The sequence below is a fragment of the Sciurus carolinensis genome, chromosome 6, assembly GCF_902686445.1.
Source record: "Sciurus carolinensis chromosome 6, mSciCar1.2, whole genome shotgun sequence".
NCBI classification, from domain to species: domain Eukaryota; kingdom Metazoa; phylum Chordata; class Mammalia; order Rodentia; family Sciuridae; genus Sciurus; species Sciurus carolinensis.
The window spans coordinates 98,854,662-98,877,288 of record NC_062218.1 but is presented as its reverse complement, the minus strand read 5'-3'; the positions used below and the strand labels follow the sequence as shown (position 1 = coordinate 98,877,288).

General features: G+C 43.3%; 2 protein-coding genes and 1 long non-coding RNA gene across 8 annotated transcripts; 2 read left to right on the top strand and 1 right to left on the bottom strand.

The window, feature by feature from the left end:
* Positions 1-54: 54 nt before the first annotated feature.
* Tmco6 (transmembrane and coiled-coil domains 6) lies at positions 55-7,886 on the bottom strand. Of its 6 annotated transcripts, XM_047555477.1 has the most exons (12): positions 7,737-7,886; positions 7,494-7,606; positions 5,611-5,726; positions 5,326-5,509; positions 4,757-4,861; positions 4,504-4,589; positions 4,167-4,283; positions 3,840-3,951; positions 3,457-3,643; positions 1,306-1,400; positions 807-974; positions 55-565 (listed from the first exon to the last, which is right to left on the bottom strand). In XM_047555477.1, exons 1-12 carry the CDS (start codon positions 7,819-7,821, stop codon positions 452-454), a joined length of 1,482 nt encoding a protein of 493 aa, XP_047411433.1. In that variant the 5' UTR covers positions 7,822-7,886; the 3' UTR covers positions 55-451. The 6 variants fall into 6 exon arrangements, with proteins under 6 accessions (XP_047411433.1, XP_047411434.1, XP_047411435.1 ...); XM_047555478.1 differs by lacking the exon at positions 5,326-5,509 and having other exon boundaries at positions 5,592-5,726; XM_047555479.1 differs by lacking the exons at positions 5,326-5,509; positions 5,611-5,726.
* On the top strand, positions 3,331-6,614 carry LOC124986770 (uncharacterized). Its single transcript, XR_007109085.1, has 3 exons — positions 3,331-3,984; positions 4,835-4,960; positions 5,579-6,614. It is a non-coding gene; the product is annotated as an uncharacterized LOC124986770 (long non-coding RNA).
* A 4,516-nt stretch (positions 7,887-12,402) lies between the features above and the next one.
* On the top strand, positions 12,403-16,733 carry Cd14 (CD14 molecule). Its single transcript, XM_047555792.1, has 2 exons — positions 12,403-12,559; positions 12,648-16,733. The coding sequence occupies exons 1-2, from the start codon at positions 12,557-12,559 to the stop codon at positions 13,767-13,769; spliced, it is 1,125 nt and encodes a 374-aa protein (XP_047411748.1). The 5' UTR covers positions 12,403-12,556; the 3' UTR covers positions 13,770-16,733.
* Positions 16,734-22,627: the final 5,894 nt, after the last annotated feature.

Sequence of the window (22,627 nt, the reverse complement as noted above, 5' to 3'; positions counted from 1 at the left end):
CTTGTTTTTATTTTACCTTATACCCGTTATTGCACAACCACTGAGGCAAAGCAGTTTAATATAAAAATAAAGCTTTATTCTTATCAAAAGCCACCAGCTGAGCCAGGTGCAGTGGCACACATCTCTAATCCAGCTATTTGGGTGAAGCAGGAGGAGCACTTGGAATTTGAGACCAGGCTGGGAAACACAATAAGACCCCATCTCAAAAGAGGGGGCAGGGAGAGGAGTGCTCCAGGGCCCCCAGAATAAATGGGCCAGAGAGTCCCCTCTGGGCAGTGCTGGGTAAAAACAGGAGCAACTGGGCTCCAAAGATCTTGGCTTAGGTGCAGGAGCAAAGAGCGTGAGACCTCATGATGATCCTAATACCCCAAAGACCCCATTGTTTACCCCTAAAAGAAAATGAGAAAAGATGCTTGGCGGGCAGGATAATGTGTGACATTGAGAAGCCAGGTCAGCCATGAAGAGCTATCTGCTGGAGAGCATGCACCCGATCCTGAAGCTGGGCCTCCTCCTGATGCCTTTCCAGAGCCTGCAGCCCTGATTGCTGCAGGAAGGCCTGGACAGCCTGGGGGCAGGGAAAAAAAATAAAAATAAACACCTGAATTCCTATGCCCTAAACCTCATGGGTTCCACTTCTTGGAAGAGGGTGCACTGCCAACAGATGATGAGTTCTAACTTGCAGCTCACAATGGGCTAGCCCAACCCAGAAAAGCAACTATAATTAGGACTATAAGGTAAAGGAACTATGGTGAGACAAGAGGTTTCTGAGCTAGGGAGACTTTCAGAGCCCAGGGCCAGAAATCTACCTCTGGCTGATACAGGAAAAGCAGCTGCAGCAGCTCCAAACTTTGGCCTACTACTTCCGTATCAGAGAGGGCCAGTGTTTTCAGCAAGCAGGAGAGCAGGGGTCCTGGCCACAGCTGCCGGCAGTAAGCTGGACCCTTCTCTGCAACATTGCAAAGAACTGTGAGCACCTGTGGAGAGACATGTATTCAGTCCCCAAAAAGATGAAAACCAAAGATCTTAGAATATACATGGTGCTGACCACATACCTAGGCACTGTGCCTGGTTCTTTCATATACATATACTGTAATCCCCACAAGGTACTATTACCCCAGTATAAGTGAGACTGAAGCATAAGGTGGGAAAGTGCATTAATCCAATTTGGGAACTTACCTAAACTGGTCTACCTCTGAAATCACACCACACCACCTGTCAGCTCTCAGCTACCCCTTCTGAGGGTTCAGGATTGTTTTTGTTTATAATTTGACCAGCAGGTCTTAGACTCATAACCCAAATACATACCAGTACACTAACCACATTAGATAGTGGCAACAGCTGCAAAAGGGGCTCAATCAGATCCAAGGAGAGCAAGGAGGTACACAAAGTAGGACTGTTTGCTGTAAGGGAAAATGTCAGTATGAAACACCTTAAACTTGGGCCTGAACCACTGTTCCCCCAAATCCTATCCACTTAACCTGGGCCATGAGGAAGTATTCCTTATGTCTAAAGGTCTAAGCCTTACTCAGTCTGAAGAAGTGCTGCTCCAGATAAGTGATCTCAAGGGTCTCCTGGATAAGGAATACCTATCCCTGATGATGGTGCCAACTCACTCCTGGAGCGTGTACAGGAATTTGACGTCCTTTGAATTCAACAGCTGTTGCTCCTCATCACAAGGTCCTACCAGACTACCACTCTCATCTCCCCAGGAAGGCAAGGGTTACAGAAACCTATGACTGGGAACCTGAGCCCCTGAATTTCTGAAAGGGCTTAGAAAAGCCAGGGTCTCACTGAGATGCCTACCATGTCTTCATCCTGCAGCCCCCTTCTCCTGACCTGACTGAAAGTTTAATTTATACCCCCTCTATCCCATAGGGTTTCTGGCTCTGGAGTTGGGATATGAGCAGGAGACTGAATGAGTCAGGAAGAGGATTCCTTATTTTTGATGTGTTTATGTGCATACCCAACACCCCACAGATGTGTACTTGGAGTATGGTGTGTAAGCATACGTGTATATAGAAGGAAATTAACATGAGCAAATCTGTGTGTATTACAGACACACCCCATTCTGTCACCGTGTGTACTTAAGTCCATGTGTGCACATGGTAAGGGGTTTTAACTGCACTTTGTCTCCTTGCTCATGAGGACAGGGTAACCACTTCTCCCCACAATCCTGTATACTGACTAGATCAGACAGAGGCCTGGCTGGGTTTGAAGGACAGTGAGAGTGCTTCTGTTTTAAAAGTGTTTCTGACTGAAGCCTTAATAGAGCCTTATTTACTATTTGAGGCCTCTTTGCTAATCCTGGGAAACAAGTGAAGGATGAAAGGGGTATGAGGCTGATATCTCACTTCCCTATACCTGCAAGGACAGGGATTTCTGAACTATTCTTTCAACCCACCACGAACAAACTGGGACAATTTATTTACTGGGAAAATTGGAAAGGAAGAATGCCTGACAGTCATGGTAGGTAAAGGGGTGGACCCTCTCCAGGCAGTCATTTCAGGATCCCTGCAAGATGATTATGAAGTGGGAGAGGCTAAGTGCAGATCTTCACTGACAGTGGGCAGGAGGGGTAGGTAAAGGGTATCCCCCAGCCCAGACTGCAGGGGCCCCTCTTATATTTGAAAATGCCCAGCCCCACAATGCTCTGCCCCATTCTCTTTTTTGGGGGGGTACAGGGGATTGACCTCAGGGGCACTTGACTACTGTGCCACATCCCCAGCCCAAATTTGTATTTTATTTAGAGATAGGGTCTCACTGAATTGCTTAGTACCTCGCTTTTGCTGAGGCTGGCTTTGAACTCATGATCCTCCTGCCTCAGCCTCCTGAGCCACTGGGATCAAAGGTATGCGCCACCTCACCCAGTTGCCCCATCCTCTCATCAGCATTTGGCTTCCTAACAGCTCTGTTCCCTCCTGCTTTGGTTGTTTCTGCTTTGTTTTTTTATTTGTTTTTTTGGTACCAGGGATTAAACCCAGGGTGCTTAGCCACTGAGTCACTTCCCCAGCCTTTTTTATTTTTTTATTTTGAGACAGGGTCTAAGTGACTGAAGCTGGATTTGAACTTGCCATCCTCCTGTCTCAACTCCCAAGCCACTGGAATGACAAGTGTGTGCCACCATACCCGGCTCCTGCATTGGTTTTAATACACATTTTGGTGGTGATAAAATAAATGAGGGCTAGAGTTGTGGCTCAGTGGTACAGCACTTGCCTGGCATGTGTGAGGCACTGGGTTCTATCCTCAGCACCACAAATAAATAAATAAAATAAAAAGATCCACTGACGACTAAAAAAATTCTTAAAAATTAAATAAATGAAAAGTAAAATTTTAAAATAGGGACTGGGGGTGTAGCTCAGTGGTAGAGTGCTTGTCTAGCACATGCAAGGCCCTGGATTCAATCCCTATTACCATAAAAAAATAAAGTTCCAGGCCTGGGAAGATTGTGGCACATACCAGTGAGATTATTGAGGAGCCATAGGCCCTCCGGAAGCAGACTGGGCTGTTTCTGAAGGAAGAACTGGAAGAGGATAAATAACGCTGCCACAATACGTTCATCTTTGAGTTGCATCTGCCCTCCCATAGCCTCTACTGCCACCTCTGTCAGCAGGTTGCTTAGACACCGGAGCACAGGGCATGCGAGCTGCAAAGACAAGTTGAAGGTCAGGTTTGAGGAGGAAGGGGTTATCCGAGCACAAGAAGAAAAGAATATGAAAATGTCTACCACACTATTCTTGGGTTTTGTTCACTGGGGATATAACATAGGGCCTTGCACATGCTAGGCAAGTGTAGTATCATTGAGCTACAGCTCCAACTCTCTACCTGTTCTTTTAACCTACCAGCTCCAGTCCTGCCTCCTCTGTTCTCTGGACAGCCCCAGCCAAGTCCAACAACAGCATCCCCAGAGTAGACAGAGCCCCATGGGTGATGAGCAGGGTATTATTGACCTGGCTGCGCAACAGGAAGCAAGCAGTCACTATCCAGGTAATCCCACCTTTAAACTGGGAAACAGCCTAGGTCTGTGGGTCTCCTGGGCAAAAGAGAGGACCACAGAAGGATGAAAACTCATTACAGCAATTCTAAAACCTGAAGTTCAAAGGCTTAAGTATCATGGAAGGGAGCCCATTCCCTGGAATTCTGGCATTTTCCCAATTGGCCTGTGTTACCTACAGATGATGTAGTGAAGGCACCAGGCAAACTCCACAGCAACCCCAGGGTTCAGCTTTGGGCCAGGTTGCATCAGTCGCAGCATGTGCTGGGGAAGGAGGGAGTCCAGGATAGAGCTGCCAACAGAAGAGCTGTGAGTAGGAATCATAAGATGCCAACGGTTCTTCCCAAATCCTTTTAGCAAGAGGCAAAGTGTCCAAACCCAAGGCTCTTCCTAGTCAGACACAGAAAAGTTAAAACTTGCGACAGTTTTGAAAATCAGATATGATCATCCATGGGTTATACTACCAAGAACATCAACTCTGGCTACACAAGCAGAGACATAATTTTACTCACGGAATGATCTTCTCTGGAGCTTCCTTAGCCTGCAGAAGCTGGGACAAGGCATATCCAAGGGCTTCCAGCACAGCCACGTGGGGGGACTAGAAGTAGACAGTAAAATCTGTCTCTGGAAGCTGGGTCATAAGGTATCCTGAGACTCAGCCCCTTCACCGAGCAGAGGCTGGAGCTACCCAACCAAAGCCAATGAAGCATGCAAAGAGCAGTGACAGGAGGCTTGCCCAGGGAAGAAAAAAAAAAAGACACTAACCTGGATGCAGGCAGCCAAGGCTGGAACAATGCCCTGTGGCAGGAGCTGCCGTCTCACAACCTCACTCTCCACGATCAGATTCCCCAGTGTATACAGACACAGCTCCTGAGAGCAGTCAACAAAAGCACAGGGCTGCATTCATCTCATGCCAAGCCAGGGATGGATGAGAAAGATGGAACAGTCTGGTTCTTAAAGCTTACAAAGGTAGGTAAATGATGGGTATACATGTTGCTGTGGGCATCAGGGGAAGCGGGGGTTCTTCTTGTTTTTGTCCCCCCCCCCTTTCTCCTACATCCCAGCTCAAATTGGACCCAAAAGACACAATTTATTTGTTTTTGGTACCAGGGATTGAACCCAGGCACTCAAATCACTGAGCCACATCCCTGAGACAGGGTCTCACTAGTTGCTTAGGATCTCATTATGTTGCTTGAAGCTGGCCTCGAACCTGCAATCCTTCTGCTGTGACCTCCTGAGTTGCTGGGATTACAGGTGTGTGCCGCCATGCCTGGCCCCAAAAGCACAATTTTAAATTGTAAGCTCAGAGCAAGGTAGGAGAGTACAGGGCTTACTATGAAGTCTGAGCTGTGACCGGAAAGGTAGGTGAGAAGGTAGGAAGTAGCTGGCAGGCAGGCCTCAGCCACCGCAGACTGCTCAGAATGAGAAAGCTCATGCAGGCACCGAGCTGCCTCAAGCTGCAGCAGGGCTCTGTTGCTGGTCAGGAGCCCAACCAAGGTCCGCATGCTGCCCTCCAGCCTACATGAGTGAACACCAGAGACCTGTTAAACATGTGCTCCATTCCCTTTACAATGTCTGTCCCCTCAGAGCCCCAGCTGACCTGTATCACCTGCACGGACCTGATGAAGATTTGTTGCGTCTCAGGGTGCTGTAAGCCTTGACGAAGACTGACCAGAGCCTTTTCTCTCTCCTTTTCCTCTGTACCCCTCTGAGCTAGCCGCAAGAACTGCTGGACCTGAAGCCCAGAACAAAAAGAGAACACACAACAGCCAGGAAGCAAGTCCTGAGATCCTCTCTGCCCACTTCACCTGTGAGGCCTTTAATATGACACCATCCCTAAAGCTTGTCATTAATACTAACATAGCTAATACACACCAATCTTGCAAGGGAGCACACAGGCAGGGAATAAAGAGCTGAGATCCAGGGCCTAGGGAGATAGCTCAGTTGGTAGAGTGCTTGCCTTGCAAGCACAAGGCCCTGGGTTCGATCCCCAGCACCACCAAAAACAGTACTCACCCTGCCACATACCCTACAAGGGACCTGAACCTCAGATTCCTCACCTGAAAAATGAGAATGACAGCATCTAGTCTGCCTTCTCACAAGGTTATTTCAATGTAACATTCAAACCCCTCAGCCTAACAAAACCTACCCCTCCAGCCATTCTCCCCACCCAACCTACATCCCAGGAACACCTGGTATTTGTTTTAATGCTTCCAAGCTTTTGCACATCTATTCCCTCTGCCTGGAGTGCTCTCTCCAGATTCCCACTCCCTTCAGATTCATGCTTATCACTGCCTCAGGGAAGTTGGCTCTTTCTGGCTTCCTTCCACAGACTGAAGAGTTTCTCTTGAGCCTCCTTCCATTATGATAGGTGGTATCACAACTGTCTCCTTCAATGTTCTGTGAGCACTTCAAAGAAAAGAACTTTTCATCTTTGTGTACCTCAATGCCTACTACCTTGTCCTGGCATAAAGTAAGCACACAATGAATAAGCAGTATAGCCTAGGTGTTAATTGCTTTGTTAACTATCTATGTAAGCAAGGGCAATACAAACACAAGGCATACTCTAATGCTTGCTGAATGTATTTCATTTATTCATTCAATAAATACTGGACATCAATATTTCATATATTGTAGAGTCATTTGAGTTTTTTCTTTTTTCCCTCCAGTACTGGGGATTGAAGCCAGAGACACTCTACTAGGCTACATCTCCAGCCCTTTTTATTTATTTTTGAGATAGGGTCTAAGTTGCCAAGGCCAGCCTTGAACTTGTGATCCTCCTGCCTCAGCCTCCTAAGTCACTGGGAAATCAGGCATGCCAAAACACTTGTCTGCCATCTGGGTTTTCAATGATGGCATATAAGATAGGGTTTAGGATCTTGTGGATTTAGAGTCTACTTGGAGAGGCAATAAACATGCAAATTAGATAATGATTAATATTTTGAAAAAACAAAACAAAAAAAAAGTTGCCAAAACAGAACACCAAAAGGGACCCATTTTAGATACAGCAGATACGAAGTTCTTGAAGCAGGAAAGGAATTGGTATATTGTTCCAGGAAACGAAAAGGGGACCGTAGTTGGGATGAATAAGCTGATAAGGCTGGAGGTAGGCAGAGGTTAGATCATGCTGGGCTTTTCGGGTCACAGGAAGGATTCTGATCTCTGTTTTTAAAAGATGCACTTAGGGTGGCAAATGTAGAAGCTTTTAGGAGGCTGCTGTAATATTCAAAGAAGGTGGTGATAAATGCGATGGCGAGGTATGTAAAAACTCCAGAGCTCTTTAAGAGGTAAAAACGGCTAGGACTTGACAATGGGTTGATGTAGAGAGGAGGGACAATTTATGGTGCAGGGTGATTCCCCTATTTCTGGTTTGACCCACTAGATGGAGATGTAGAGTGGATAGCGTTCAGGTATAAGGCAGGCAGACCTCCAACACTCGCCGGGGTTTGGCGTCCACCTGCAAGGGACTGCAGCGCGAACCCTGTCCTGCCAGCCCGCTCACCTCGGCTTCTCCCAGAACCGCCGCCACACATTCCCCTCTGGCTTCCTCCGGAGCTTCTTCTCTTAGCAGCCTCTTGCTGACCAGTTGCTGCTCCCTCCGCGCCTTCCGCAGTGCTGGGAATACAAGCGGCTCAGTGCGTGAGGGGCGACGAGGACCCAGAACCCGCGGCTCATAGCCGAGGATCGCCTCCCCCCATTTCGGACCGCCACCCTCCCACCCCGGTGCTTCCTCGCCAGCCCGCACCTGCCTCCCGCTCCCGCCGGCGGCGGCGTAGCTCTTCCACCCCACAAGCCACCAACCCGGAGCGGCGGGGGTATCGGCTCCACATGGTGGAGCTGGGGAATGTTCACAAGAAGCTCAGGGACCGCGACACAGCAATAGCCCGCGGTAGAAAATGGCACCAACAGCGCAGCCGCAGCGCGGAGCAGGGGGAGGGGCCAAGTCTAGTGACAGGGCGGGGCCGGGTGGGAATGCCAAGCGAGGACGGACCTGCTCTCAGCAATTCTAGGAGTAACTCATCCCCACCTCGGCCTCCCTAAACCAGCAGTGTCACCGTGCACTTGGCAACACTACCCAAGCCCAACACACTTCTAGACGGCCATTCAGAACAACCCAAGGTCTAGGAAGAGTCGTGATACCGTTTAACCAATAACTCTGCTCCTACTGATGGGCGCCGCCTAAACGCTTAATGCGCATTACCTCACAATGCTTGCAGCAATGACCTTTATCCCCATTTTACAGATGCGAAAAATGTAATTATTTCAGTTCTCTTCATAAAAGGGAGTTCCCATTATTTTTAGGGTAAAATAATTCACCAAATCTTGAGCTCCACTACTCTACCAGGCAAGTGCTGAAACAGGTGGAAAACAAAAACCGTGTTCCTCACGCTCAAAATCCAAACTGCGGCCTAAGCCCTGTATTGTCTAATTCCTGCTTTCCTCTCCAGTTGAATTATAAGAGCACTTTACCGTACTCACCTCTTCTGAGATCTTCTCTTTGTCCCTTGAATGCGCCCTGCTGTCCCCTGCCCCAGGCTTTTGCAAATGTTTTCTGCCCTCTACCAGTATGCTTCCCTTAACATCATCCTCCAGATCTCAATTCCAATGTCATCTATTCGACCACTGGACCAGTGCCCCTGTTAGGTACTTCACCATAACCCTTTTCACAGCTGTCACCAAGTTGTAAGTGTCTTGACATTATCTAACCCTATTCACAGCTCCAAGTAGATCCTGATGGCACTTAAGAATTTTTATTAGAAGCCTCTAATCTTTAGAAAACTATTACTTAGGCAAAGATACAAGTAAGGAAAGAGAATTTTTCCTCAAGTCAACTTTCTTCTCTTGAATTTAATTAAGGGACTTCATTTACAGAAAGATAATATTGTTATCTCCATTTTACAAAGAAGAATCCCAGAAATATGAGGCCTAGAAACTTGGCCAAATCTCACAACCTCAGCGACAGACCTAGCTGCTGACTTCTGGGTCATTGTATTTAACAATGAGCTGTACTCACTTTTTGGTCCCCAGGGATGCAGTGACTTAACCTAGCCTTAGAACATGGCTCAGGATGTCAGCATATGCCCAACAGGATACATAGGAGCAGTGTGGTCTGAAGCCTCCCTGTTTGGGTTGGAGGTAGATGTACAGCTACTCCTCAATTAAAATGCAAGTGTGAGAGGCAGATGGGATGGCGCATGCCTGAGTCCCAGTGATTCAGGAAGCTGAGGAAGGAAGATCAAAGCCTCAGCAACTTAGTGAGCCCCTGATACCAAAAAAAGTAAATGTGAATTGTAAAGATTTTCAAGTAGCTATTTCCCTACAAGTCTAGAAATATGAACCAGTAAGGGCTATCATAAGTGCTTAGCCAGTACTGCTACCTTATGGGACCCTTGTTTTTTTGTCTGGCATTTTTTTTCCTTGGCAAAAAGGTGATTTACTAATTAATCCCCATTCAATATACTTCCAGCCCTTCCTTCTAGGACACACAAATTGCCCTGGAAGGAGGGCAGGGAACAGTAAGTTACAAATGGGAAATGTTTCTTCTTGACTGAATGAGAGGCTGAAGTTGCCCCCCAAATGCAATAGGAGATCCACAAGGGAGTACTCCAAATCTTTGGAAATGAGGCTAGTTACAATGAAATCGCTAGGTGCTAGGGTGATCAATCCAAGGCATTTATTAGGGGACTTGCCTACTGAGTGGGCTGCCTTGCCAGGAGCCAGCCCCAGCAACTCGCAGGTTCCTGGAAGGATGGGTGGAGTCAGCACAGAGGATCAACTGGAACCCCTGGAGCAACTTGAAGTAAGTGCTGCTCAGATTATTTTAGCTCTTCTTTTATACTATTAAGTAAAGCAGGATTAAACAAGATACAAGTTATAGAGAAATTACCACAAGATTTGTCATTAACCACACTTTCCAGCAGGTATCTAACACAGAGCGGGTACATTAAGGTCAACTTTCTATATTAAAGTTACTCACATAAGCATATTACAGTGAAAGATATTTTCCTCTTTTCATCCTACTGGCCTTTGTATTCCCTTTGGTGTCAGACCTAATGTCAGTATAATGACTCTTTTTTGTTTTAAGCTAAATTTACCGAACTGCTTAGCAAAGCATGCGCTTAATCTTTAGCTCATATTATTATGTTTTTGATTTAACCTTAAAGGTCTACTCTATTACCTAAACAAGCTCAGTTAAGACTAAGTTAGGTTATTTACTGCCAAACAATCAGTGTGAGTACTTAATTTTATCCTTTTATTCTTTATGTCATTGATTCATTCTCTACCTATTGTGATACATATGTGAGACCTAAGCCAGCAAAGACTACTTAACCAGTTAACATGAGATGAGGGCATTTGATCTTAATATTTTTCTAGTTGTTTGCTTATGCCATTTCTTTGTTCTTTAGTCCTACATTTCCAGGGTGGCCCTTGACATCCAAGCCTTTGAGGGAAGGACAAATAATAATGTTCGACATTAGTTCATTTACCATTAATATTAATTATTTGTTTTCACTGTATATTCCTGTATAGGGAAGAGGTGGATCTGTGGGATTATTTGCTTGTTTCCCTCTAGGTGAATACCACAAATATACCCCAATCCTGTAAGCTAAGTAGGGCGGTCCTTGCACTGTGGGGACAAGAAGTCTCCTGTTTTGTTTGTCAGGCTATTTTGCTGGTAAAGCATTAACCGGAGCAGGTGTGGTCAGCATAGGAGCAAGCAATTCTTGTAACTGTAGTTTTCTGAAGAACTCCTCAAACTCTGTACTTTCAAACTTATGTGTAATATAGTACATTTTTTACAGCATTCTTCATCCTCCTCCAAACTCCGCAGACTCACTGAGGTTAAATTCTTATTACAACTATCCAGGGAATATGATTTACAGTTGCATAGTTATAAGTATGATTACAAGAAAACACCCAATTCCCAGGAGGGATGACAGCGGCAGTTTCCTGGAATGGTGGCCTTGCCAAGCCCTTCCTCAGGCTCGGACCTTGTCAAGCAGCATGGCAGAAATGGTCCCCGCCACTGCTGTGTCCTAATTACGAACTACAAGAGAAAGATGTTCTACCTACGTATGATCATAACAAGGAAATCAGGGTATGGGGTTTATATGAGGATTTAAGGAATTTGGCTTACGGTCTAGGCTAGTTTCTTTCAGTGTTTTTTACCTAAATACCTTTACTAGTTTCTGGGAATATTGAAGGCCCTGGCTTGGGTTCAAGCCTTCAGGGGAAAGCATGCAGTTGGTCAGGTCACAGAACCATCAAAACACTTGGTATTTCTTGGTTAGGACAAGAGAAAAAGTGGGAGCACCTGGAGGACACTACAGGAAATTTACATTTAAAATATCTTGCTTTCCAATTTCAGGACAGGAAATGAGTACTGTAAATAAATGATGGAGTGACTAGGTCAATGTGTCTCTGTTAAACACCTGTGTTTTTTTTTTGTTTGTTTGTTGGTTGGTTGGTTGGTTTGTGGGTTTTGTTTGTTTTGTTTTGTTTTATTTTAAGTACTGGGGGTTGAACCCAGGGCACCTTACCACTGAGCTACATGCCCAGCTCTTTTTATTTTGAGACAGGGTTTTTCTAAGTTGCTGAGGGTCACACTAAATTCCTGAGGCATCTTGCACCTGACATAGACACCTCTAATTTTTTTTTTCTTTGTAGATGGACACAATACCTTTATTTTATTTATTTATTTTAAGTGGTGCTGAGGATCGAACCCAGTGCCTCACACGTGCTGGAGCTACAACTCCAGCCTCCAGACACCTCTACTTTTAAGAAAGTTATTAGGGCTGGAGAGATAGCTCAGTCGGTAGAGTGCTTGCCTTGAAAGCACAAGGCCCTGGGTTCCTGGGTTCGATCCCCAGCACCACAAAAAAAAAAAAAAAAAAAAAAAAAAAAAAAAAAAAAAAAAAAATTATTAAACAAAGGAATAAATAAGGGGGGAAGAAGAGGAGCTGTTCTTCAGAACAACTTCCTTCTCTCTAATTCTACCCTCTTGAGACAATAGATGAAGTTCACAATCTCTTCCACAGTTAAATATCTGAGGAAAATCATGGGTTTAAATTTGTATGACCAGAAGATAATAATAATCAAGACCAGAGAAAAGTGAAGAAACCCAATTTTACTGAGTCCCTGCGATCTACACAGGGAAGTCAGAGTGCTGGCTCAAGACTTTAGGCACTGGGGATCATTCCTTCCCCATACCCTCCAGACAAGCCTGGAACGCCTGAGTCATTCTGACCTTGCCTGACACTAAGTACCTAAATACCCTCAAGAATTCTTCCTATTTCAGCCCCTCTCCCTGCAACAACCTTCACTGCAATATTTCCTAGAAGGGAAGTGTGTAGGGCTTTTGGCAGGAACAGATGTGGGGAATGACCAGAGTTCACAGAGGAGGAAATAGAGTGACATCACAGGATTGCCCAAACTCTTGGGACTGCCAAGCAGAAAAGACAAGAGCATGAGATTCTAATCCGGAGAGTGCTGTTGTACAGAAAGGCAGCCAAAGCCATTACCAGAGCCCACTCGGGTCATAGAGGCTTTCAGGACTTAACAACTATGGTGAGTTTACGGTCTTGGGGTTGAGCTGAGGGCACTTGAGGAATCCAGGGACTAACTGGGACCTCCCTGACCTTTGCTGTCTCTCCAGGACGGCTTGCCCTGGTGGTTGCTCTTGCTACTGCCGCTGCTGGATATCTCTGCAGCCACGACAGAGCCCTGCGAGTTGGACGGTGACGATATCCACTGCGCCTGCAACTTTTCGGATCCGCAACCCGACTGGTCCAGCGCCTTCCAGTGTGTAAGTGCGGTCAATGTGGAGATCCGTGGCGGCGGCCGCAACCTGGAACATTTTCTGAAGCGTGTGGACATCGACGCAGACCCGCGGCAGTACATTGACATGGTCAAGGCTCTACGTTTGCGGCGACTCACGATTGGAGCTGCTCGGGTTCCTGCCGTACTGCTGTTCGGCTCCCTGCGTGTGCTAGGGTATTCCCGCCTCAAGGAACTAACACTAGAGGATCTAGAAGTAACAGGCACCACGCCGCCGCTTCCTGGAGGAGGCCCAGTGCTAGGGCTTTCCGCCTTGCGCCTTCGCAATGTGTCATGGACAACAGGAGGTGCCTGGCTCGTAGAACTGCAGCGCTGGCTCAAGCCGGGCCTCAAGGTATTGAATATTGCCCAAGCACACTCGCTTGATTTTTCTTGCGACCAGATCCTCACTTTCTCGGCTCTTACGACCCTAGACCTGTCTGACAATCCTGGACTGGGCAAACGCGGACTGATTGCAGCCCTCTGTCCGCACAAGTTCCCGGCCCTCCAGGATCTAGCGCTACGCAACGCCGGAATACAAACGCCCAACGACGTGTGCTCTGCTCTGGCTACTGCTGGTGTGCAGCCGCACCGCCTAGACCTCAGCCACAACTCAATGCTCGCTACTGCAAAACCCGCAAATCCTGGATGTGTCTGGCCTAGCGCGCTAAACGCCCTAGATCTGTCATTTGCTGGGCTGGAGCAAGTGCCTAAGGGACTGCCGGCCAAGCTCAGCATGCTCAATCTCAGCTGCAACCGGCTGAATAGGGAGCCGCGTCCAGACGAGTTGCCCAAGGTGGGTAACCTATCACTGGACGGAAATCCCTTCCTAGTCTCGGGAAACTCCAACCCCAGGAGCACTGTCCCCTCTGGCGTGGTCCCAGCCTGTGCGCATTCACCTTTGGCGGTGGGAATGTCAGGAACACTGGCTCTGCTCCAAGGGGCTAGGAGCTTTGCCTAAGGCCCCAGACAAAATAATCAATAGGCTTAGATTGCCCTGACTTAGGGGAGCCCCATCAGGAGGATCACTCAGCATTTCTTGACCAACCAACCCTCTGCCTCACCTTCATTAAAATCTTAAAGAATGGACCAATGTAATTCACTCATCAGACCTTTTACTGGGTGTCTGCTATGTGCTGGGCTCAGGGCTGAATGCAGAATCCATCATACCTTTTCTTCATCCTAACCCCCCTAGAAGCCTGGCCTACCCTCCCAAGAAAAGAACTTCAGGGGCAGAAAGGACAGCAAAATGTTGCCTGGCTAGGGCAGTGTGGGAGAAATAGTGAAAGCTTGTGTAGTCAGGACTTTCTGAGCAGATTACTGGCACTTGGGTTAATTGATGTTTGATGGTAAACATACCGTGGAAGATACAGGATGTTTCCTTTTCCATGCACTGTCCAAAAATCAAAGGTGATAAAATTCAGAGTCAGCTGGGCAGGGTGGAAAAGGCCTGTAGTCTCAGGAACTCAGGAGGCTGAGGCAAAGAATCACAAGTTCAAAGCCAGCCTCAGCAAGTTAGCAAGACCCTAAGCAACTTAGTGAGACCCTGTCTCAAAATAAAAAATAGAAAGGGCTGGAGATGTGGCTCAGAAGTTAAGAGCCCCAGTACCAAAACAAACAAACAGTCATTTGCTTCTCTCGCTTGCTTCCTCACTAATTCCCCAATAGAGGGGCAGAAGTGCGTAAGTGCGTTCCTGTCCTATATAAACTCTGAATTTCATCATTGCAGGGGTTCTCTCCATGGTGTAAAACTCCTTTGTCCCCACAGGTATAGTAGTCTTCACTATGTCACTCCCCAAGTAAGGGGTAATATATTTTCCTTTTTTAAAAAATTTGTCCTTCTTAGATATACATGAGTAAGGAGTAAACAGGGAAACATGGATACGAGATACAATCTATCTCTGAACCAGAGATCTGTTCTGTTGGTATCTATGTGGATAACCTGTTTAGGGGTTAGTTATCAGATCCTTCACAACTTCCGAATAAACAGGATATACCCTCTAAACCACATGAACTCAGAGACCTAGAATGTCAGCCATCAAAAAGGTCTGTTCCTTTTGAATTCCTTTCTCATTACAAGGACGAGGCAGTGACATCTATCAAAGAGTTAATACATACTGGAGGGAGGGTAAGGTACAGGGATGGGGAGACATACAGTCCAGTGCTCCTGCCTGCGTTAGACCAGTGTCCAGAACCTCATAGATGAGAATGGGAAGATTAGCACTGGTGGGAAAGTTGTAGAGGTCAGAAGAACTAGACTCAAAGGATAGCAAAATACAGCAAAATTTGCTGGAAACCTACTCGAGTGTCCTCAAGGACCATCTACCTGCCTACTGGAAAATTTCTAGTATAAGAGTTAATCATCCCAAGACATTTTTTACATTTGAATAGCTCTGATCATACTCAAATAGTTACAGAGCCCCTGTTCCACTTCAGGCCCTATGTTAAACCTTGGTATACAGACCAACTAGAAACACATATGCCTTCAGGGAATTTTCTCAACCCAGTAAGGGAGGCAAACACATAAGTTAGTTGTAATTCAAGGAGAAGGAGGAATCATCTCCATAAGAAGAGGTGGTTTAGGAAGGATTTGAGGAAGATAAAACATGTAATATGTTTTTTTGTTTGTTTGTTTGTTTTTGGTGACATGACTATCACTTCCTCAAGAAGAACTTCCAAGGCAAAAATAGGCAGCTTGTTCTAAGGCTCAGAAATCTGAAAGCAGATAATCATAACTGGGAATTGCACCTGCTTAGGTAGGACTGGAGATCATTTTGATGGAATCTGGAAATGTTTATTTATTCAGTGCCCTTTATGTGTCAGGCACTATGCTAAACCCTGGGAATATAGTAGGAATAAAGCAGATGTTCCTTCTCATGTGGAGTTCCGATTCTAGTTGTATGGTGGGTATTATAGACTGAATGTTTATGTTCCTGCAAAATTCATATGTTCAAGCCTTAACCCCCAGACTGGCAGTATTTGGAGATGGGGCTTCCAAGGAGGTAATTAGGTTAATCCTAAAGGTGGACCCTGTTGGCAGAATATGCCCTTATAAGAAGAAACACACAGGGTACACGCTCCCTCTCTCTTTCCCCATATATGCACCAAGAAAAGATCATGTGAGGACATAGTGAGGTGACCATCTACAAGGCAGGAAGCAAGTCCTCACCATAAACCAACAATGTTGGCCCTTGATTTTGGATTTCTAGTCTCCTGAACTGAGAAAATAAATACCTGTAGTTTAAGTTACCCAGTCTATGGTATTTTGTGATAGCCTGAATTGTCTACCAGTGGATTTTCAGGGAAGTCCTTTCTGATAAGGAATATTTAAACAGAAATCTGGGTGAACTGGAAGTGAAACTTAAGGATAACATGGGGAATATCATTCAGGCAGAAAAAATTCAAAATGCAAAGATCCTGAGATCTTTGGGATGTTAAAGGAAACAGCAAGAATACCAGTGTGGCTGCAGTGACATAATCAAAGTTGGGGATGGGTAAGAGATAAGGTCAGAGAGATAGCAGGGACCAGGTCATGTAAGGCCTTGTAAAAGAATGCTACACAGGGGTTTTGGCTTAGTGATAGAGCACTTGCCTGGCACATGTGAGACACTGGGTTTGATTCTCAGCACCACATATAAATAAATAAATAAAGGTCCAAAAAATAAAAAAGAATGCTCCTCAAAATATGGTCCAAGGCAAGTTGCTATTACTTTACTCCTCTTGTATTTCCAGGACTTAGTATGGGCACTTGAATGAATTAATATCTACAGCTTCCATCAATATGATCTTCAGCCCTTGTTATTACTGCATTACAAGAAGTACAAAGGCCAAGAAAAATGTGTGTGTGTGTGTGTGTGTGTGTGTGTGTGTTTTGCTGGGGATTGAACCCAGATCCTTGCACACACTAGGCAAACATCCCACCATGAGCTACACTCCAGTGCCTCCCCCCTTTTTTTTTTATTTAGTTTTTAATTTTTTACAGACTGCATTTTGATTCATTGTACACAAATGGGGTACATAATTTAGTTTCTATGGCTGTACACAATGCAGATTCATACCATTTGTGTAATCATACATGTACATAGGGCAATGATGTCTGTCTCATTCCACCCTTTTTCATACCCCCCTCCCTCTCATTTTCTTCTACATATTCTAAAGTTCCCCCATTATTCTCTCATTCCCCACCCCCACCCCATTATATATCATCCTCCACTTATCAGGGAAAACATTCAGCCTTTGGTTTTTTGGGCTTGGTTTATTTCACTTAGCATGATATTCTCCAATTCCATCCATTTATTTGCAAATGCAGGCACACTTTTACATTGCTGGTGGAGTTGCAAATTGGTGCAGCCACTCTGGAAAGCAGTATGGAGAATCCTAAGAAAACTTGGAATGGACCCACCTTTTGACCCAGTTATCCCACTCCTCGGTTTATACCCAAAGAACCTAAAATCAGCAAACTACAGTGCCTCCCCTTTTTGCACTGCTTGTGATCAAACTCAGGGCCTCATGCAAGACAATATGGAAAAAGAATAACAAAGCTGGAGGACTTAAACTTTCAGATTTCAAAAATTACTACAAATCTATGGTACTGTCATAAGGACAGACATCTAGACAATGGAATAGATTCCAGAAATAAACTGCATCTATAATCAAATAATTTTTGACAAGGGCATCAAGATTGTTTAATGAAGAAAAGACAGTTCTTTTACCAAATGGTGCTGAGGATATTGAATACCCATGTACAAAACAATTGTGTTTGTCAGTTTTTGTACTGTGACCAAGTTACCTGACAAGAACAACTTGGAAGAGGAAAAGTTTATTTGGGGTGCATGGTTTCAGAGGTTCAGTCTATGATCTACTGCTCTGGGCCTGAGATGAGGCAGAAAATCATGGCAGAAGGGTGTGGTGGAGGAATGACACTTTATAACTCATGGCAACCAGGAAACAGAGAGAGATCAAAGTGCAGGGACAAAGGCATGCCCCCAGTGACCTACATCCTCTAGCAACATCCTACCTGCTACAGTTACCACTCAGTAAGTAGTTCTTTCAAATTATTAATCCACCAAATAAATTAATCCACCAATTAGATTATAGCTCTCCTAATCTAATCATTTGCCTCAGAACATTCCTGCAGTGTCAATCACATGAGCTCTGGGGGGATAACTCATATCCAAACCATAATAAGAATGAATACCCAAACTAGCTCAAAATTATTAAAAACTTAAATGTAAGCTCTAAAGCATCAAACTCTTAGAATAAAATATGGGGCAAAAACTTTATGGTGTTAGATTTGGCAGTGATTTCCTGAACCAAAGGCACAGCAAATAAAAGAAAAAATAGGCAAACTGGATTTCAAGAAAAACTTAGAAATTTGTGCATCAAAAGATACCACCAACAGAGTAAAAAGGCAACATATAGAATGAGAAAACATATTTGTGAATCATACATCTGATAAGGGATTCATGCCCAGAATAAAGAAAGAGCTCCTAAAACTCAACAACAGAAAAACAAATAACCCATTTCAAAAATGGGCAAAAGACTTGAATAGACATTTCTCCAAAGGAAATATGTATGTTCCAAATAAGCACATAAAAAGATGCTCGACATCACTAATCATTAAGAAAATGCCAATCAAAACTGTATTGAGGCTGAAGCAGGAGGATAGATTGGGTCCAGGAGTTTGGGACTGTGGTACACTACACCAATCAGGACTCTACTAAGTATCAGTAGTGGGATAGCACCTGTGAAAAGCCATTGCACTCCAGCCTGGGCAACATAACAAGACCACATATCATAAAAACAAAGATGAAAACAAAAAACCTACAAGAAGATACCACCTTACACTTATTAATGACTACTATTGAAAAAAAAAAAACAATAAACTTTGGCAAAGATGTAGAGACATTAAAATCCGTGGGTACACGTGGGAATGTAAATTGGTACCACTGTGGAAAACAAATCTCCATGAGATCAGGGACTGTGTCACTTGTCTTCAGTTCACAAAGTAGTGCTTCCATAAATCATGGCAGGTATTCCATCAATCTTTATTGAATGATTAATTAAATAAGAGGAGTGGACTTAGGGTTGGGCACTGCTGCCACGAGGAGAGAGAAAAAATACTGAAAAGCATGTTACTACACCAAGGTCACACAAAAAGGTTTTCCCTCAATGGATTTGGAGAATAGAAATGATGTGTCATGGTTCCAATCTCAAGGTATGTTATACATTTTTTTTCCCCCGACAGCATCCAGTAGGGTAGTAACAGGATTCATTCATCCAATATCAGGATGGGGGCACAGAGCATCCCCAGTGAGGCCCAAAGATTGCATAATTTAAAATGATAAAATCATGCTGAATAATGTACCCTACAGAAGGAAGGAGATGAAGCAAGGACAGGAAGACGAACTGAGAGAAGCAAGGTCCCCTTTTCCACTTGGGCACTTTGTGGTCAGATGTTTGGTGTGGTGTGATAGATTTTATGCTGAAAGGGTAAAATGTGGACTTCCTTTTTTGAGTCAAAATCTGTTTCCCTGTATCTTCCTTTTTTGTTTCTGCTTGTTATCTGAAATCAAACATATACAAGTTCTTTTCCTTGATTACAGAAAGTTTTTGCTTTCAAAAAATTATTTTTTTTGCTCTTTCTTTTCCAGACTTCTCTTGTCCAACACAAACCCTCCCCTCACTTTTTCAAATGATCAGAGTCCCATCATTCTTCAGCTTACCGGAGGTCACTTTAAAAAATGATATGCAGTGGAGAAGATTTGAACACCGACTTGAATCTTTGTGAATATTTTTTAAAATATTTTTTTTAGTTGCTGACACACCTTCATTCTATTTATTTTTATATGTGGTGCTGAGAACCAAGCCCAATGCCATACACATGCTAGGCAAGCGCTCTACCACTGAGCCACAACCCCAGCCCTGTATTTTTAAATTGTTCATTTTTAGGGGCTGGGGATATAGCTCAGTTGGTAGAGTGCTTGCCTTGCCTCGCGTGTTCAAGGCCCTGGGTTCAAATCCCCAGCACCACCAAAAAAAAAAAAAAAAAAAAGACTCTAAATTGTTAATTTTTAAAGGTAATGTGTATAATAAGTGTGATATCATAATCATGTTTAAGAAAAAGTACTTGATAAATACATCATAAGGAAAAAAATTATGGAGCGATATCCCTATGAATATGGACACAGGAATTCTCAACAAATAAAAGGAAACAAAATCCAGCAACTTATAAAAACAGTTACACATCATGATAAATTGGGATTTATCCCAGGAAAGAAAAATTGGCCTAACATCTGAAAATCAATATAATGCACCACATCGAAACAATAACAAATGAAAGTGACATGATTTATCTAAATAGATGCAGAAGAAGCATTTGATAAAATTCAACACCTTTTATGAAAAAACACTCAACGAAAGGAAAGCATGGAACTCTCTTGCATGATAAAGGACATCTGTAAAAAAATATCCACTGAGAATACACTTAACAATGAAAGACTAGATGTTTTTTACCTAAGGTCAGCACCAAAACAAGGATGGATGTTTTCACCACCTTTATTCAAAATTAACTAGGGATTCAGATGAAAATTAAGCAAGAAAAAGAAATAAGTGGCATATAGATTAAAAAAAAACTAGAAGTAAAATAGTTTGAATTTATACATGATATGGTGATATATATTAAAATTCTAAGGATTCACTAAAATATATTAGTTCAACAAGTTCAGCAAGTTTGCAAGATACAAGTTCAATATACAAAAATCTATTGTATATCAGTACTCTTGTGATGACTCTTCTGAAAATTAAATTTTTAAAAATTTCATTACGGTAGCAGCAAAAGGGATAAAATACATAGGAATAAATATGGCCAAATGTTATGGTTTGAATGTGAAGTGTCCCCCAAAAACTCACATGTGAGACAATGCAAGAAGGTTCAGAGGAGAAATGATGGGATTGTAAGAGTCTTAATCCAGTCAGTGAATTAATCCCTAATAGGGATTAATTGAGTGGTAACTGAAGTGGTAGGGTGTGACTGCAGGAGGTGGGAGTTGGGAGCATGACTTCAAGCTATATATTTGTATCTGAGAAGTGAAGACCTTTCTCTCTGCTTTCTGATCACCATGTGAGCTGCTTCCTTCTGTCATACTCTTCTGCCATGAGGTTCTGCCTCACCTGGAACCTTAAAGAATGGAGCCGACCTTCTCTAAACCGAGATCTCTGAAACTGTGAGCCCTCAAATAAACTTTTCTTCCCTAAAATTGTTCTGGTCAGATTTTTTAGTCACAGCAGTGAAAAAACTGACTAAAACACCAAATAAGAGCTGAACTTGTACTCTTAGAATTACAAACTTCTGTTGAAAGGAATTGAAGATCTGAGAAAATGAATAACAAACCATAAATCTTAATATTGTTAATCTGTCAATTCTCCCCTAATTTATCTATAAATTCAGTGAAATTCTTGTATGAACCTAAGCAGTTGATTTCTTTTCCTTTTTTCTTTTTTTAATACCAGGGATTGAACCCAGGAGCACTTTACCACTGAGCCACATCAGCAGCCATTTTTATTTTTTTATTTTGACACAGGGTTTCCCTAAGTTGTGGAGGCCCTCACTGAGTTGCAAAGGCTGGCCTCAGAATTTACCATCCTCCTACCTCAGCCTCCGGAGTCACTGGGATTACAGGAAAGTGCCACCAATGGGATTACAGTAATAGAAGCCAGAATTCAGAAATAAACCTCATTGCACAACTGATTTTGACAAGGGTGTCAAGAACATTAAGTGAAGAAACATTAGAAACTTTAGTTTTCTTCAACTAATAACCTGGTGACACATATACAGATGTATGAAGCTGGACCTTTACTTTAGATCATATAAAAAATTAAGTTAAAATATACTGATGACCTAAATATAAGAACCTGAAATTATAAAACTTTTAAAATATAGAAATGAATCTACATAGTGGTTCATCAATAAGCTAAACATAGTTAATTATCATATGATCCAACAATACTACTCCTATCTATATATCCAAAATAATTGCAAAGGAGTATTTAAACAAGATTTTGTACCAAAATGTTTACATCCGCACTATTCACAATAGCCAAAAGGTGAATGTCCAAAAAGTCCATCAAAAGTTTAATATATGTGCAAAAAATTGGTATACACATACAGAGGAATGTTATGCAGTCATTGAAAGTAATGAAGTACTTTTACATGCTACACAGATAAACCTTGAAAACATTATGCAAAATGAAATATGCCAAACACAAAGAACAGATATGATATGATTCCAATTATATTAAATAAATTAAAGGTAAAATAAATTAAAGGTTACCAGAGTCTTAAATAAATTAAAGGTTACCAGAGTCTAAAGGGAGGGCAGATGCCAGAATTATTGCTAAATGAGTGCAGAGTTTTGTTTGCAGTGATGAAAAACATGGTGACGACGATTGCACAACATGTGAAGGATAGCAAGGCGACTTTACTGTACACTTGAACATGGTGAAAATGGCAACATTTATAGTATATAGTTTACCATAATAAAAAGTAAGATAAAAATTCTCAAAAAAATAACCCAACTTTATACTTTAAGGAACTAGAAAAAGAAAAGCAAACTGAGCCCAAAGCCAGAAGAAGCAAGAAAATAATAAGAAATAGAACAGAGATAAATGATATAAGGAATAGAAAGAAACCAAACAATGCTTCATTGAAAAGGTCAACAAAATTGACAGACGTTTAGGCAGATTTAGACAAAAGAAAGAAAGGAAGGAATCAATTAAGTAAATAACCAAAATCGGTAATTAAAAGAATTTTGACTAAAG